This window comes from Ostrea edulis, chromosome 2 (assembly GCF_947568905.1).
Source record: "Ostrea edulis chromosome 2, xbOstEdul1.1, whole genome shotgun sequence".
Classification (NCBI taxonomy): domain Eukaryota; kingdom Metazoa; phylum Mollusca; class Bivalvia; order Ostreida; family Ostreidae; genus Ostrea; species Ostrea edulis.
Window position 1 is genome coordinate 1010633 of NC_079165.1, and position 17308 is coordinate 1027940.

General features: G+C 35.0%; 1 protein-coding gene and 1 long non-coding RNA gene across 2 annotated transcripts in view; both read right to left on the reverse strand.

The window, feature by feature from the left end:
- Positions 1-1357: 1357 nt before the first annotated feature.
- On the reverse strand, positions 1358-7830 carry LOC130052397 (uncharacterized). The gene is made up of 3 exons (XR_008800736.1): positions 7160-7830; positions 6223-6289; positions 1358-1549 (listed from the first exon to the last, which is right to left on the reverse strand). It is a non-coding gene; the product is annotated as an uncharacterized LOC130052397 (long non-coding RNA).
- A 3394-nt stretch (positions 7831-11224) lies between these two features.
- Positions 11225-17308, reverse strand: part of LOC125667461 (B-cell receptor CD22-like) — a 29785-nt gene continuing 23701 nt past the window's right edge. Inside the window, exon 7 of the mRNA XM_056156628.1 lies at positions 11225-11520. Within this exon, the coding sequence (XP_056012603.1) occupies positions 11225-11520 (296 nt within the window). The remainder of the gene's footprint in view (positions 11521-17308) is intronic.

The window sequence follows — 17308 nt, forward strand, 5'->3', positions numbered from 1 at the left end:
TAATTTGGAAAATACATACAACATAATCAACTGTCATCAAAGGGTGTCCATATCAAAGACTCCTAATTTATATAAAAAGATTAATGGTGAAATGTAGTATAATTGATCTATTGTACAAAAACTGTAGATTTGGGCATTTTGCCAAAAATTCATACTAATGACAAATAATACAACCTACACCATTTTCAGTTAAAATGAACAATATGAGCAATTGATATTTCAAAAATAAACATGGAGAAGTTTAACATATTAATAAAAATTAATTAGAGTGCTTGAAAAAAACCCATGTAAACATAAACTGTAATCCAGTAGGACCCCCCCCCCCCTCCCCAAACACCAAGTAGATTTTGCAATCATTTCCATAAACGAGCTATATTACATGTACTGTATTGTCATGTAAACTATTATCAATAACTATAAAAAGTCGTCTCAAGATATTGGGTAGATACCAATAAATTGTTCATTGTACTGCCTTGTATTTGTTGACCTTTGACCTGGAAATCATTAGGGTCATCTACTATTCATAACCAACCAACATATGAAATATCATAATTGAACAACAGGCCCAATATATTGGGGGGACACCATTGTATAGAGTACTAGTTACATTGCACCTAGTCATTTTTAATTGATTTTAATTGATTGATTTATTGATATTTTCCGCCACACTCAACAATTTTTCAGTTTTCTGGTGGTGCCCAGTGTTTATTGGTGAAAGTGAGAACCCAGATACAATGTACCTGGGAAGAGACTACAAAGTAAATTGGGAAACTTTCTCACTTAATACCAGCGCGAGCGGGATTCAAACCCGTGCCGACTGAGGCCGTGTCATTTTGAACGCTATGCTGCAACCACTCGGCCACGGAGGCCCCTGCCATTTTTAATCTTTTGACCTAAAAATCAATGGGGGTCATATACTACCAGTGACCAACCCCTGTATGAAATATCACTATCAATCAAAGGGTTCTGAAGAAACTGGTCAGACATCAATTGTACAGAGTATTGTATTGCACCTGGTGACCTTTGGACCAGAAAATCAATAGGTGTCATTTTCTACTGCAGAAACTGCATGAAACTTTAAAATTTATTGAAGTTTGTTCAGTGTTACTGTAATCTATGTTGACATACCAGTAATTAGTAATTTATAATCTTAACACAGAACAACTCATTTTTGCAAAGTTGTTTATTCAACAAACATGGATCACAATGTTATCCAAACAACACAATCATTTTTTTTTAAAAAATCATTATAATAGTGATTTTCCTTCAACTGTTCAGTAATGAATCCTTACTCAGTAGCTCACATAAGACACTTGCAGGTTAATTTTACAATGTTTTAGTTACATTAGTTTTCTGACACCAAAACTTGATCTTAACTAAGTCATGGTGTTTCCTTAGAAGAATAGTTTACTGAATCAGGATGGACTTGTGTCGTGAGGTGTGTTCATTGACTGTAAAACTCGCAGTTTTTTTTTTCCATTCTCAAGAGCTCTTCTTTGTTTTCTATATCACATAAGAGTCATGGAATGCATCTTCTGCTCTTCAAGTTCTAAAAAATGTGTTGAACAAATAATGAAAATTTCATCTTATTTTTCACATTTTCATACAGTACACACCTAATTCAATTTGATTAAACTAAATTTACATGTACAAGATCATTCATGATGCTAGAATAGTAATTTTACCACTTAATTAATTACTTAGTTGATAGATTATCATGCCCGCCCACCCGCCCACTTCTGTTGACAAAAACTCGTTTGTCATCAATATATTTCTCAGAAAATAAAAATTAAAAAATAAAATCTTCCCACAGTCTGCCCCATACTTTTTGGTGACCCAGGATGATAATCTTACTAATTAAGTTGAATTGGCCTAAAGGATGTTATGTTTTGATACAGTTTGTATACATGTGTTTATGCTGTATTGAAGAGCTATTAATAGTGTTAATACTCATAAATTAACAAGATGTCCACAAACCTTATTGGTTACCTGAGTATTAATCAAATTTTAAAAAATTCAAAGTATCACTATAGCTCTAAGGGCTACAAAATCCATGTTATACACTATATGACTCTTTTGGACCCACATTCACAACCCTGTGTTTTCGAAATTCGCAATTTTGGTACCCCTTTCTGTTTTTCCTTCATAAGCATTCAGCTTTATTTAAGGTAGTTCCACCCTCCTGTGATGTCATAATATTTTGTGGAGTGAACGATTTAATAAGATTTATGCATAACATGAACATAAATTGTGTTCGAGTCTTTTTCAATAGTTATTGTAAAAAATCTTGTATAACCATAAAATATTTCAAATGTATATGAATAATCAATGAGCTACATTTTTCACAATGCTATACGAGTTATTTCCCCCTGATTACAGGGAGCGCGCATCACATTACTTTCATTCGATGGTGTCAAGTAAGGAATAAATAGAAAATTTGCAATTTCTGATTGCAATCAATTGCCAGTTAAGGAATTTTTCTAAGAATTAAGTGTAATGACTTGAAAACAGTATAACTGAACAAAATGTCTTAGTCACTGATTACATGTATGTGGCCCATGTGTGTTTTTCTTGCAAGCAATGTATGGTCATGATGTAACAAAGTATGTAAATATTAACTAGTCCTCAATTTCTTTAGATCAGAATCATGATGTCCTTAGTATATCAGCAATTCTTCATTATTAATTTCTATCAATATTTTCGACAACCAAACACAACAAAACATGCAATAAGATATGCCTAAAACACATGTACAACCAACGCATACATGTACATTATCAATTTATCGTTTCACAATGAACAACACTACTTGTTGCTAAATGTACACCAGATGCCAATAAACAAAGCATGTTAATTATCTTGAATTGGCATCTCTAGTGTAAAATTTACTTGTTAAGAATTTTCAGGCATTATCATGAAGTCACCCCCCCCCCCCCCCTCCTTATCACACGTATGCTTTCATTGTGCTCTTAATTCTAGGTGTCTGTTGTTTTAAAAACAGACTACCACTGAAATCCTCAGTATTAATTGCATAATTTGGACACAAATAAATGTCAAATACACGTATAACCCCCCCCCCCCCCCCCCCTTCCCAACTCTACAATTTAACGAAGTGTATATCTGAAAAAGTTTTCTCCATAAAATTGAAGAAATCAAACCCTGGTTCTAAAACAAAATTCTCAATTTTGGTATAGAGCATTTTTAAAAGTACCGTCAATCCAGAGTCCTTAGATTTACAATCTATGTTACTTCCCCTTGTCCCAAAGATGCTTAAAAGAAATTTGAAAAGAATTGGAAGGGTGGTTATCAAGAAAAAATATTAATGTTCAATTAACGTCTTATGATGACTGACGCACACAAATAGCAACATGTAGGTCACTTGAGTGATTCTCAACATTGACCTAATTAGAATTAATCATTTTTACAAATGATACTGAGCTCATACACATGTGTACATATATATGTGCGTCATTGACAACAAAACAACTAGTCTTTTTGAGTATGCTAATTAAGTGAAGTAATAAAATTTTTTAGGAAGTTGTGATGAAAACGTTTCAAGTCATCATGTTGCATAAAAAATGGATGGTCTCCTGTGATTATTCTAGAGAATTCAGTTTCCATGCAGGCTCTATAACCAAGAAATTAAACCCAATGTACCACATTCCCCACATCTATTAATTTGTTTTAGGATTTATAATACTGGACCCGGTTGTATCAATATTTAATGCGACATTAAAGCCTCATTAAATTCAATATATTTAATGTGACATTAAGTTCCGTTGTATCATTGTTTTAATGTACGATTCCGCGCATTAAAGCCTCATTAAATTCATCAATTTTAATGTAGGTTTGGGGGGTACATTAAGTGGTCATTAATTATGGCGGCTAGCATAGCGGTTGGACGGTTGGACAGACAATGAAAGGATGGAGTCTTCCACGAACGATTTTCACTTCAAAATGTGACTGACGAGGAAATTCGAATGATAAAAAGATGACAATTTACCTTTTCCGTAAGGAGTCAATCGGCAAAATTATGGATGACTAGGCCTAATAAATAGGTCACACGCACTGTCCATAGAATCGCAGGTAAATATAATGTATAATAGTCCAAACAAAAGACATGAAAACATGTAGACCTACATATACAGGCTCAAGGAGTGACGTCATTTCGTGTGTCGTAATACGTTTACAAGAAGAGGCGGATCTAACAATACAATGAACAAGAGGGCGACTTCCGTTAAGTGTGGCAAATGTACACATCAATTCAAATTAAAGATATATATGTATACACACACAAAAGCAAATGGATCGCACATGTACTTTAAAAAACAACATCCCAACTCCAAGATATTCATATAATCTGACCTGAAACCGGAAACTTTTAAACAATCTTTACACTAAAATTGCTGAGATATTAGCCTATTTGTTATTATGTTTTTAGAAGTAAAAACTTTCAGAAATTTATATTACACTATAATTTCAGAAGTGAATATATTTCTAATCTATATAAATTCAGGTGTGAAAATTCCTAATTACACGTATTAAAATAGTTCGTACATAATTGGTAGACACTGTGTGGAAAATGTACTTCCAAGTTCAAAACGAGGTGACCATCGAATGGTTTGGGATAGGGTTAAGACAAAAAATAGTATTTTAAACTTTCTTTTGAATTCAAATTTTAATTGCCTTGTGGGTTTTTAGGCTACCTAGGCGTGTAAAATGATTATTATTTGTTATTTTCATACCCCCCCCCCCCCCACACACACACACACTGTTTCTGATTTTCACTAGTAGTGGTTATGAATCAATATGGAGAACAATTTATTAGCAGTATATGAGTTTTCCAAATCACCCACCCACCCACATGCGATTTAGTATTTAAAAATTGAAGACCGTGTATAAAGGGGGGTGTTACAAATTATAAAGAAATTGAATTGTGCTAGTGAAGAAATCTAGACAAATTAAATTCTCCCCCACCCCCTTTAAAACGATGCTGCGTGTTATTGGAAGTTTTATCAAAGTTCTTTGTGGTACGATTGGGGTAGATTCAAGTAGTACAAGGCATTTCACAGGCGTAGGTGACTCATGCAACTCAAGATATCAATTAAATGACTGTCTGGCGATAATCTTAACACGAGGAAGGATTTTCCCCCCTTCAAAGTAGCTGATTTTCCGCGAGGAACAGACTGTGTCTATCTACAGACGGAACGCTGTTAGGATCCAAGAACCATCCGAAAATATGGAGAATGAGCCTACATTCGTTAACAGAAAAGGCTATCATTGTATCAATGTTCACACAATTTGTGATCACACTGGCAGTTGTAAAAATTGAAGTAAAGTAACGCGAGAACATTGTCTGTGAAGAGAGAGGAAAAAAACCCATTTACGATACCCTATAGATAAGCTTGAAGGAATATATTATACACTGTATTCTTTGCAATGAATGAAAACATGGAAGCGCTTTTCAAAATTTATGCTTTTAAAAACGAAAATAATTAAATGCCAGCCTCAATTATTTCTTGGTACAAAGCTAGTTTTGGTATAAGTTTACAGAACTTTAAAGATATTCTTAATCAATTTGAAATAATTGAATTATTTAGGCTAGCATGCTTATCTGAAGCGTGTAGGCTTTTTAGAGAGATGACACAAGCCAATCAGATAATGCGACAATAAAAATTTGCAAGATTGAAGACCGTCAATGGAAGTAAAACCCTGTGAAACGAACGCCAGAATCTGATGGGAATGGTATCATAAAATCACAAGTAAACAACGAGATGTCGCCGAAATTCTTTCGGTAAAATTCTTTATACCCCGTGAATCGGTCTACTGTCAAATTTTCTCCTCGATTTCTGGGTTATATTTTGTTTGGTCATCAGACCTTTCATCATAGCCTTATGAATGCACGTAAACAAAATACAGCGTAATAGATAGGAAGTAAACATTACGTTGCATTATGGGATTGGTATTAATCGTTAATGTTGGTTTAATGAGAATTTTGATATTTAATGTCATATTAACTAATGTGAATTTAATAAAGGTTTAATACAACGGAATTTAATGAATCCATTAACTAATGCCACATTAAGGATTTAATAACTTATCAAGGTTAATGTCACATTAAATTTAATGACTCGTTGATACAACCGGGTCCTGGGATTTAAATTTGAATTTAAAAGTATGTATTCAATGTGTATGTAGTCACTATTAATGCTGAATATTTACCTCCTCAAAGTCAGCAACTTGGTCAACTCCATCTTTAGGTGATTTGCACAGTATGATGCTCATACAGCTGAAACACAGAAAAGCACACATTAATTACATAAAATAGTGGTCATGTACTTTGGCCAAAATATGTGATTATTGAATGAAAAAGTAAGAATTCAAAAGTATTTGAATATTTACAATTTACATTTAATATTTTTTGATTTACTTCAGTTGACAGGACCTACATGTATTGAAATTTGAGGGCCCAGTTACAGGACCCAATTCAAAATCATCAATTTTTCATCATTTAATTTTTCCAATCAAGTGTCCTAAAGTTCATAATTACAGAGATGAGAAAACTTTCAATCATAATAGTATTTGTGTGATTTCTTCTGTAGATTAGAACCATCACATATTAGTGGGGGTTAAATTACCACAGGTAAACAAACTTGAAAGTAGCCTGGCTCACCAATATATATGATTTTAACAATCTTTATCTATAATGCACACAGGCATTCACATGTTTGTTTTTATTGTAAACTTGACAGTCAGAGAGAGAGAGAGAGAGAGAGAGAGAGAGAGAGAGAGGGTCATCACTTAGGATTACATAAATTAAGCCTAGTCCTTTTGAAAATTTCCACATGAAACATGATTTTATAAGTATTCCCCAATTTTTACAGATCCTGAACTCTGTGTAAATGTGATAGGAAACTCCCTGAGAGAATGTTAGGTTGGGGACAAACTTAACTAGTATTCTACATTGTACACCCATGCAGTAAATGACAGGACTACTTACAATGTTCAGTCTACATGTATACTACTATAGCTGACTAGCCTGGCTGGCAGTATAAAATAAATTGGGGTTCTCATATGTTTACTAAAAGCCAAATTTTCTGATACATTTTATTCAACCTTTACTTTAGAATTTGGATTCTAAATCAAATAGAATACTTACGTCAATACAAGTTCCAACACGGCAACAGGCAGGGCTTTTTCATATTTTCTATGAATATGTCTGTCAGCCTTCTGTTTCCCTGGTCATTTTTTTAGTCGGATGTGATGCAATAAAGCGTTAAATTCCACAACATTTACTTTTTCTACGAATTACGTAGACGATTGGATGCTAGAGTCCGGTGACTATGGCAAATATCAAACGGATTTGTATTCCATGAAATAAACCGGAATCCTTCAGCACAATTGAAGATAAAGATCGTGGTAGTGAATTAAGTGAACAAAGAGCATCTGATATTGATAAACTTCTGAAGAACAAATTGAATAAAAACTCAATTTCCACCTCCTGCCATACTGAAAACAAATGAAGGCTATTCATATCTCCAATACAAGAGAGTGTTACAAAGGGCAATAACTCTTTCTGGTGTATTTTGGTTTGTGCACCAGAGGAAACTACTGGTTTATGTGTTTACCTTTGGTTTCTCCACAAATGTGTTTCTGTACTTTTTTAAAGTAAGATTCAATACATTTTACTAGCATGTGAGTTTACACCAAATGACTGGGCAAATATATTTTATCCCTCTCTAAAAATTACATATATCAAACCCTTATACATCATAAAAATAATTATTTCTATTGTTTTCAAGGATTAAATAAATACAAAAAAAATTCTAAAAGCTAGAACCTAGCTCAAAATAATTTTTACAATTGTTTTTATAAACAATAGCGTTTAATTTTTGATTATTCAAAATATAACATACATGTGCATATCTTGTCCAGCTGTTGTTAGAGGATCGGTTTCCATGGCAACCGTTGCTAAGTCAAACCTTTGCATGTTCTTTTTGTTTTATATCTATCATAATATTGTTACACACAAAGTTTCATAAAAATCTGTGACATACCGTGGCCACTGAATTTTGATAGTTACATAGAATCAGTCTTAAAAGCTATTCATATACCTAACTTCCTGTAGAAATATGAAGGGGTGAAACTAATCTTGATTTTGAGGTAGGCGTCCTTGAAGTTATATCTAGTTCGTCAATACAACCTTGCATTGGGTCAAATGCTGTCTGACGTGTTTCATACCGATTGTTAAGCCGTTCTTGGCACACTGATTTTGACTGCGGATAACTCCGTTTACCTGATCAGGATATCGGGCTCACGGCGGGTGTGACCGGTCAACAGGGGATGCTTACTCCTCCTAGGCACCTGATCCCACCTCTGGTGTGTCCAGGGGTCCGTGTTTGCCCAACTATCTATTTTGTATTGCTTATAGGAGTTATGAGATTGATCACTGTTCGTTATCTTCACCTTGCATACATATATATAATATATGCAATGTATATGAAAATGGGACTTGTAATCACTATGAAATAAAATAAAAACTATCATTTGACAAGAATTCAATCATTTACACATGACACTTGACAGCGGTAGCAAATTACGACAAAATATGATGACATTTTCCCCGCGATACAACGTCGTGACGTACTTTTTTATCATGACGTCATATAGTGTGTTTGTACAGCATTATGATTTTTCTCGGGAAGCTTTAACTACGCTGCGTCCGGTTCTAAATTTATAATAAATTGGCAACCATCACGTGATTATCGTCCCGCATATCCTTAAAATAATGACCCAGTGTTACAGCAGGCGCTGGTATGTTAACGAACTCAGCTGTTACATTCCTGAGTATACCTCTAGAGATATTGTATTTCACCTACAGTTGGTAACATCTCAAAATGAGTGCACAATTCTCGAAGGCACATACGACTAAGAAAACCAAAGGTTGAACAACCTTTGAAATATCATTCAAAATATTTTGGTATCAGTTCTTGATATCACAGTCCTGAGTGCTGAACATGTGTCAATATGTATAGTACTTTACCTAAAGTGATGACTCAATGTCCTGTCATATGTTTGAATCAACTTGCGAAACATTCTCTTTCTATACTAATTACATGTGTACGAGGTAATTATATAAGAGAGGATGGAACTCTTTTGTATTTTGAGTTAACGCACGTTTTTTCTTCGCGCCAGCAATGTTTAGAGCATTCTGTGTATTCATCTTTTCTTTTTGGTTCGCCACGATGTAAGTATTTACATTTATTTGTAAATCATTTGTACTTATCGTGCTGATATATTGATATATTTGTATTTTCAATTATGATCTATTGTTTACATTTGCACATTATTGCACATCGAATTGAGTTGTGTCAATCATACGCATGCAACATGTGTCTAGTCAAGAGTCAGCTTAATTATCTTTAAGTCATAAGTAATTGATGGTATTGTTGCAATACATACTTGGTTCTAGTAAATATTACTGATTTATTCAATTCCTACATTCTACGGTTCACCATTAGTGTCATAGTTGTATCGACATAAGTTACCTTCTGCTATGTGTGTCATTCATCTCAATATTTGATACTGAATTAATTAGATATCAGATGACTTTATATTTCATTTGGAGGATACCATGCATGTATTTGCATGTTATATACATTGTATACTGATGTGTGTCATGATTGTGAACTTATGATTGTTTTGTTTTGTTTGTAGCCTTTTACCACTTTCACTTTCACTTGCACCTGTGCAACATTAAAAGGAGGTTAACTATCTGCGGACTTCGTCTTGTCTATGGCAGAATACTCAATATACAATGTAAGTGAACAATACTCGAAGGGATGTAAAGGAAACAAAACCAAATGCTCGAACAACCTTTGACATATCATTCACAAACTATTTATCTCGATGTAAGGACATGGTGACTTCGGCCCTTGCGTCATTAGAAACAATAGGAGCCGTCTTTAAGTAATTGGGACTCTTCAGATGAAACTATTTATTGGCTGGTGGTTTGTTTGTGTATTCTCGTGATTCATCGAGTTAACGAATTTAAATCATATGACTTAGATAATCAGCGGACATAGAATTGCTTGAAATTTTCAAAGTCCGAAAGGTTCAATTTATCGTAAGGTATTCAACCAGACTGAAATACGAGTTTGATCTGCCAAATTCTAAGGAGGAACCCATGTCCCGAATTTCTTTTAAAAATGTCCATGCGTGACTTCGATAATGTAACAAATTTATGAATTCTTTGAAATATATTCGTCCTATAAGCATAACTTTAAACATGATTCAAACAAAACTAACTAAAAACCTGGCTTGGATATTCTCATGATCTATCTTTATACCGTTCATTTGATTGTATGCATATATAGTGGAGTTAATAAATTGATATTGAATTATAACGGCATGACGGGAAAGGTTAACGCTATATGTCGCAGTCATTTAATAGAAAATAAACAATAAAAAGTGAAGATAACGGAAAGTGATCAATCTCATAACTTGCATGTATTGCAATATGTAACCCACACCCTTTCATCTAAACCAACGAAGGGTTTAACCTTAAGTCATGGAATACCTTGTCAAAGCTTTAAACAGTATCTGTAATGTCATCCAGGCACACTTTCTCACCATCTTGCGTTATGTACACTTACATTGTAAGTATGCAAGAGCTTGTTCTGGGTATAGTCAGTTTTTAAATCGACGTAAGCTACTGACAAACAAGTTGATGGTACAGGGATTTCAACAGTCTCGATTGAAGTCAGCATTTCGCAAATTATATGGTCGTTATAACGATCTAGTTCGTCAATACAACCTCGTATTGGGTCCAATACTGTCTGACGTGTTTCATACCGATTGTTAAGCTGTTCTTGGCACACTGATTTTGACTGCGGATAACTCCGTTTATCTGATCAGGATATAGGGCTCACGGCGGGTGTGACAGGTCAACAGGGGATGCTTACTCCTCCTAGGTACCTGATCCCACCTCTATTGTGTTCAGGGGTCCGTGTTTACCCAACTATCTATTTTGTATTGCTTATAGGAGTTATGAGATTGATCACTGTTCGTTATCTTCACCTTGCATTGTTATATCTAGATATTTGATATATCATTCGAAAACAAAGTATTCAATACAGAGCGATCTTTGACATTAGAGTCTCAATGAAGTTTGGAACACGATAACATGAAATGTCTTATCAGAATCCATTGAGGTTTATAAATATTAGATTTTTTCAATACCTTTTGTTATGCAAAAGTCCTCTTCCTCAGAAAATGTATGTCCATTCTTATTACTTGCTATGACTTTGAAAAAATACATAGATCCATCCTTTAAGCCTGTGATAGTTGCATTAGGTAATGATGTTTTAGTTGCATTCTTCTGAAACCCATCACTTCCTCTGTAAAACACACTGAATGTCTGTGTCGCTCCTCCATCAAAATTTGGTGTCCAGTTAACTAACGCAGTTCCTCTCGATATCTTACAGTCTACACTGATGTTGTATGGAGAATCTGGTTTTCCTGAAATTTTAAATGTCCTTAATGTGAATCTAAAAACTTGTTACCGTCATTCTATCAGATTGAGATCTTGATATTATGTTGTTAAAGAGTTAATATGCTTTTTATGTTACGTCTCTTTGAGCATTTTTCACTCATATTCACACGTCAGCAGCTATACGTGACGTACAAATTTAAACTAATGGTTAGCACCCAGAGCCGTGTCCATGGGGTTTCATTAATGTGCCAGCGCATACCATGACACGGGACATTCTTGTTATGGTCATATCCAAAAGATCCATGATGTTCAGATTTAAATGCCGACTGCCTTTGTTAACATCTTAGATTTGACATAGACGTGGTATTATCGGGTCCCAACCTCACGAGCTCCCGGTCAGAAAGCGAATGCTCTACCAAAATATTCTCAACAATAATCTGATATGATATCTAAGTGCATCGTTATAATGCAACCGTAGAACTTAGAAACGCAGAATATAATTTGCTACCTTTTAGGGATCAAATCACAATTTTTTTTCGACCGCCAAAGATACTCGTCACACGGTATTTATATGCGCGTTTAAAAATACCCACTTTGCATATATTATGTTTTCATGTGCATTATATACTGTTCTTTAAATGTAAAGAGGGGACTCTTTTAAATTACATGTACATTGTTATGAAAATGTCAATCAATGTTATGGCTTCAAAACGTAATGAAATTGTTTAAAAAGCACATCAAATTTGGACGATCGTTATCCATACGATTTATTTTTTGTCGGTGTAGGAATAAACGGATGTCTTTGAGACACTGAACATCCGCGTAGAGAAGGCGCAGACAGCAAGGATAATTCCTCCGTTTACTTGATCTAGATATAGGGATCACGGCGGGTGTGGCCGGTCGACAGGGGATGATTTCTCGTCCTATTCACCTTATCCCACTTCTGGTCTATCCATGTTTCTGTGTTTTCGCAATTATCTTTCTTACATTTCTTATAGAAGTTATGAGATTGATAACTGTTCGTTATCTTCACCTTTAATGTATCTTGGGAAAATCACGGGCAATAATATCACTTCCTATTCGAACCCAATTGATATCATTGCTTGTTAGGTATATATCCGTTGAGTAAGACAGTACCTTCAGATATGTCTATTTATGATGTCAGACGAGTTTTAAGTATATTTTCAATTTGTGATTAACTTTATGATATGTCATAGTAAACACAACACAAAAAGAACAAATTCATTGGACATTAGTATTTTCTTTACAAGGGAGTTGTAAATGCATTTTCTTAATCAGCTTTTTTTTCTTTCCATTATATGAATACAGTCATTTTATGGGTATCTCTAATCACTTTTTTAAAACTGTTGTCATATAAAATACAACAAGTAACACCAATAATGGTTCATAAAAGGTCAATTTAGTGATTACGAAAGAAGCATCTTAATGTAATGATTACCGCAGTATCATAATTCAATCAGTTGTTGGTTACGTTAAACGTTTCAGCAGTGACGTAAAATACTTCCAATAAAATTGTCACAACTAGAGGGTTAACTGCAATATTTGACATACATTGATATTGGACGATGAACATGTTTAAACTATGATATTTATTCAGATAATAACAATTACATATTTTTATTATTAATAATAATAAGAAAATCTATCTAATTAAGGCAATGTTTGATCTACATCAAAAACTGAAAACATCAAGTAATCCCCTTCGCAATTAGGTTAAGGGCTTCATAGTGAAATGTACAATAATCATGGGGTGAAATGGCACCTCAAATTCACAGGTATCATTACACTTGTTACGGTTAAACACCGAAACAATACTACCCATATAGTGACTGTGACTGAGTGACCTTAAATTGCCTTAAGTTGAAATTCATTTCAAAATTAAGGATAATCTCCCTCATGCATAGGTCTTATCCTTGGACAAATTTGGCTCCACTTTTTGGCACTCTGTTTACCCCTAAAATATCTCCTACAAGTTTGTTGTTATTTCGGATTTCAAAACTTTCGGATGAGCATCACTAAAGAGACATTATTTGTTGAAATGTGCATCTGGTACATCAAAATTGGTACCGTATAAGTTTTACGTAACATTTTATTTTTGGAAAACAGGAAGAGGCCCTGCTTGTGAACAAAGGTTCAGGTACATGCATGTAACCAGCTGAAGTTTTATTGATATACTCAAGAAAAAATAAAAATCCTTAATATGAAATGTGTTGGGACCAAATGCATACTCAAACTAGACATGCTATAATTTAACAACATATCAACAATCCTTAGCGAATTACCGGGGTTGTCCACATTCTTTTATATATCATACCGTTACTATACGAGACATAAATTGTCTCCGCATTTTTCAAACGCATAAATATATCTAGATTATGTATCCGAAAAAATCATATTGCTTTTTATAGCAGATGGATCTGAACTTTGCCACTATTTCTGTAATATGAGATTATAGGAGTTATGAGATTGATCACTTGTTCGTTATCTTCACCTTGCATTATGTATATGAGGGAACTTTAAACGCATCAGTCATTCAGATTAGGGCCGATTTCAAGGTCACAGTATAATATGAATAGCACCTTCGTGCATGCTATATATTGAAAAGGGAGAATGATTTGATATCATAAAGGAATAATATATATATATATATATATAATCATTTGACAAGATATGTTTTCATATATAGCTTATCACTTGATATCAGTATTAAATAACAAGAAAATATTATGACACTTTCCCCGCGATACAACTATCAGAACGCACCTTTTCATTGTGACGACATATGGTGTGAAGTGCACAGAGGTACTGTTATAACAGCACTGTGATTTTTCCCGGATAGCCTTAACTGAGCTGTGTTATGTTTTGACAAAATTGCATTCTGACATACTGGCATTTGACCGCCTGTAATGCCGATGTTTTAGAGTGAGCCTTCCCCCATAATGAGACATTCCCCCGGGAGCCTGGCTCCTGGGGGAAGGCGCACGCTAGAGCAGGAGAACCCCCGGGGCAGTCTCACTCTAGAGCCAGACTTCCCCGTGTAAAGACCTACTCTATCACTAGTTTTAGAGTCAGACTTCCCCCCATTGCATGACTTCCCCCTTCATTTATTCCTGGTGAACTACTATCACGGAAATTGTTTAGATACCAAGACCTTTTTCAGCAGGGCATTAAATGATTTTGCCTATGGAGGTACTCTACATCGTCATAATGCCTTACTTCCTTTTTAAACATGGATGAAAATATAAATATCAGCAATATTTGTCGAATCATTTAAATAATTCTCACCTAGCTGAGTAACTCAGTAGGTTAGCACATCGACTGCAATAAAAGATAAAAAGAAAGCATTTCGACTGCTGAACGGTAGATCGTGTGTTCGAGTCCAGCATGGGTTTTAAATTTTCCTCAGATTGCTTTCTACTAAAATGCATTTTTTGACTTAATAAAGTATATTTGAAAGTTTACAATTTCAAAATATTGTTGTACATATCCTCCACTTTTCATCCATATCAAATTTCTCTGGTGTAGCATACCTCCTTAACTCGTTCTCTAAACTCAAGAGAAGAAAACGGTGAATAAAACACATTGGAATTGATAAGTCATTTTGTTTGACCCATAGACGTTGAACTTTGACCCACACAATACTTATGCCTTGGTTAGTTTTAGAAGTTTGAAAAATGAAATGAGGAAATTTTTAATTTATGTTTCTTCTCATTTGCGTACAAATATTGGTTTTAAACTTGTACAACTTCAGGTAGGTAGGTAGGTAGGTAGGTAGGTAGATATGTAGGTAGGTAGAGAGGTAGGTAGGTAGGTAATTCCCTATCCGATCAACTAACATTTATTTCATAGTTTGCGCAGGAGGGGATGAAAGCGGGATGTCCCTGTAGAGCGAGACTTCAAGAGGTTGTTATGGCTCTAGAGTGAGTCTTGCCCCTGGGGTTAAGGTTTATACTAGAGCAATTCTGTAGGGGGGAGGCTCACTCTAGAGCCAGACTTCTGCAAGGGGAAGGCTCACTCTAGAGCTGTACCACCTTTTTGGAACATGCAACATTATACCAATATCTTAGACCCTATGCCCTTAAGCATTATATTCCACTTATTTCATCAAATTCTGTGACAGGCCTACGTCTTATATATAAATGTGCAGTTTATGTACCTAAACGATTTCCCGATTTTACAACTCTAAAAAACTCTGACCAGAAAAACTCATATTGTATATGGATTCAAGTACGATAAATATTTTACTCTGATACTTCCCTGCAGTCTTTACAACGAAGTGGCAACATGCTTATTTTTGAAACACAGATGGAGTCTATCGTTTTCTTTAGATTAAGAACTTAATGGAACTTAAAATTTACTACTTCTAGTATTTTTGACAGGTATATACTTACATATGGAATCGGGAAAATAGTCGGCCGCATTTCATGCATTTTCATTGCAAACATACATTTCATAATTAGAGCAGTATTTATGCATAAACAATTGACTTGAAGTGATTGTGAATGGACCATATTTAATCTCCTTTATTTATTCAATTCTATCAATGGGTAATAGATGATATATTTCGCTGCATTTATTGCATAGTTTTGGCATGTTTACTGTGGGTGTAACGAACAGCTTTTTTTAATTCTAAATGTATCAATCCAAAACTTTTAGAATGTTCTACTGATGTGCAATAATTTTTATTGCAATTTTGAGCATTTCGTGGTGTTTTGGAATTAATTTCTTTTTGATTCCCTGACACTACTGTCGGATATAGCGGTTAAGTAGAGACATATAACGGACACTGAGAATTCTAAGAAATTATGTCAGCTTTAATGGTTTATGCTTGCGAGGATCGAGGATCTTTTCCAGACTCCCTAGTAGCCCTTCTGGAAGGTGAAGATAACGAGCAGTGATCAATCTCATAACTCCTGAAAGTTGGAGAACCACGAACGCCAGGACATACCAGAGAACAGGTTCCTAGGAGGAATAAGCGCCCCCTGTCGACCGATCACACCCACCGTTAGCCCTTTACACAATTTCATCACACTTTGAAACAGAAGGAAAATATTAGTCTTTTTTGAAATGGGTTGTAACAATTTTTAAATCGTTTAAGATGGTGAAATACATTTTATGAGACGTCCATTCACTAAGCTATAGATCAGATGTTTCTTTCTTATTAACAGATTTGTCATTTGATTATGGATCATAAGAGGCACAAGAATCTTAGAGCTCCTGTTCTTCCCGGTGGTCTTGAGTTTGGTTTGGGTGATTCTGGCGAGCATCTCAGGTTTGGACACTTCGTTGACAATGGCTCCAAGATATTGATAGTGACCAGCCTCTCACTACTCTCTCTGATGTCAGTGCTGATGCCTTTGGTACTGTTTGTCATCAGTTTGGTCTTTTCTACACCGCTCTGCATCTCGTGGACTGTAAATGTTTCATCCAAGCGTCCTACAAGGTTCAGAAGTTCTTCTCTCTTCCTGCAAGGCCGTCTCTGTCATCAACAAAACGCAAGCTGGTGATTGTTCCTACGCCAATGCTGACTGTTCCACTATGTTCTATTGTGGTCGTATAGTGCGGTAGCCATGATCCTCTCCAAAAATATGTTAAATAAGGTAGGGAAAGCAGGCATCCTTGGCTCACTCCTCCTGTGGTCCTGAACCAGGTCCCAATGCTGTTGTTGAAGAAGACTGCGCTGCTCGCCTTGTTATAGAAGTCCTCTGATCAGGTAAGCATAGCCTCGACACTAAAACTCCTACCATTCAAACATATTAAAAGCATATCAAACTCAAAGGTCAAGGCTATGAG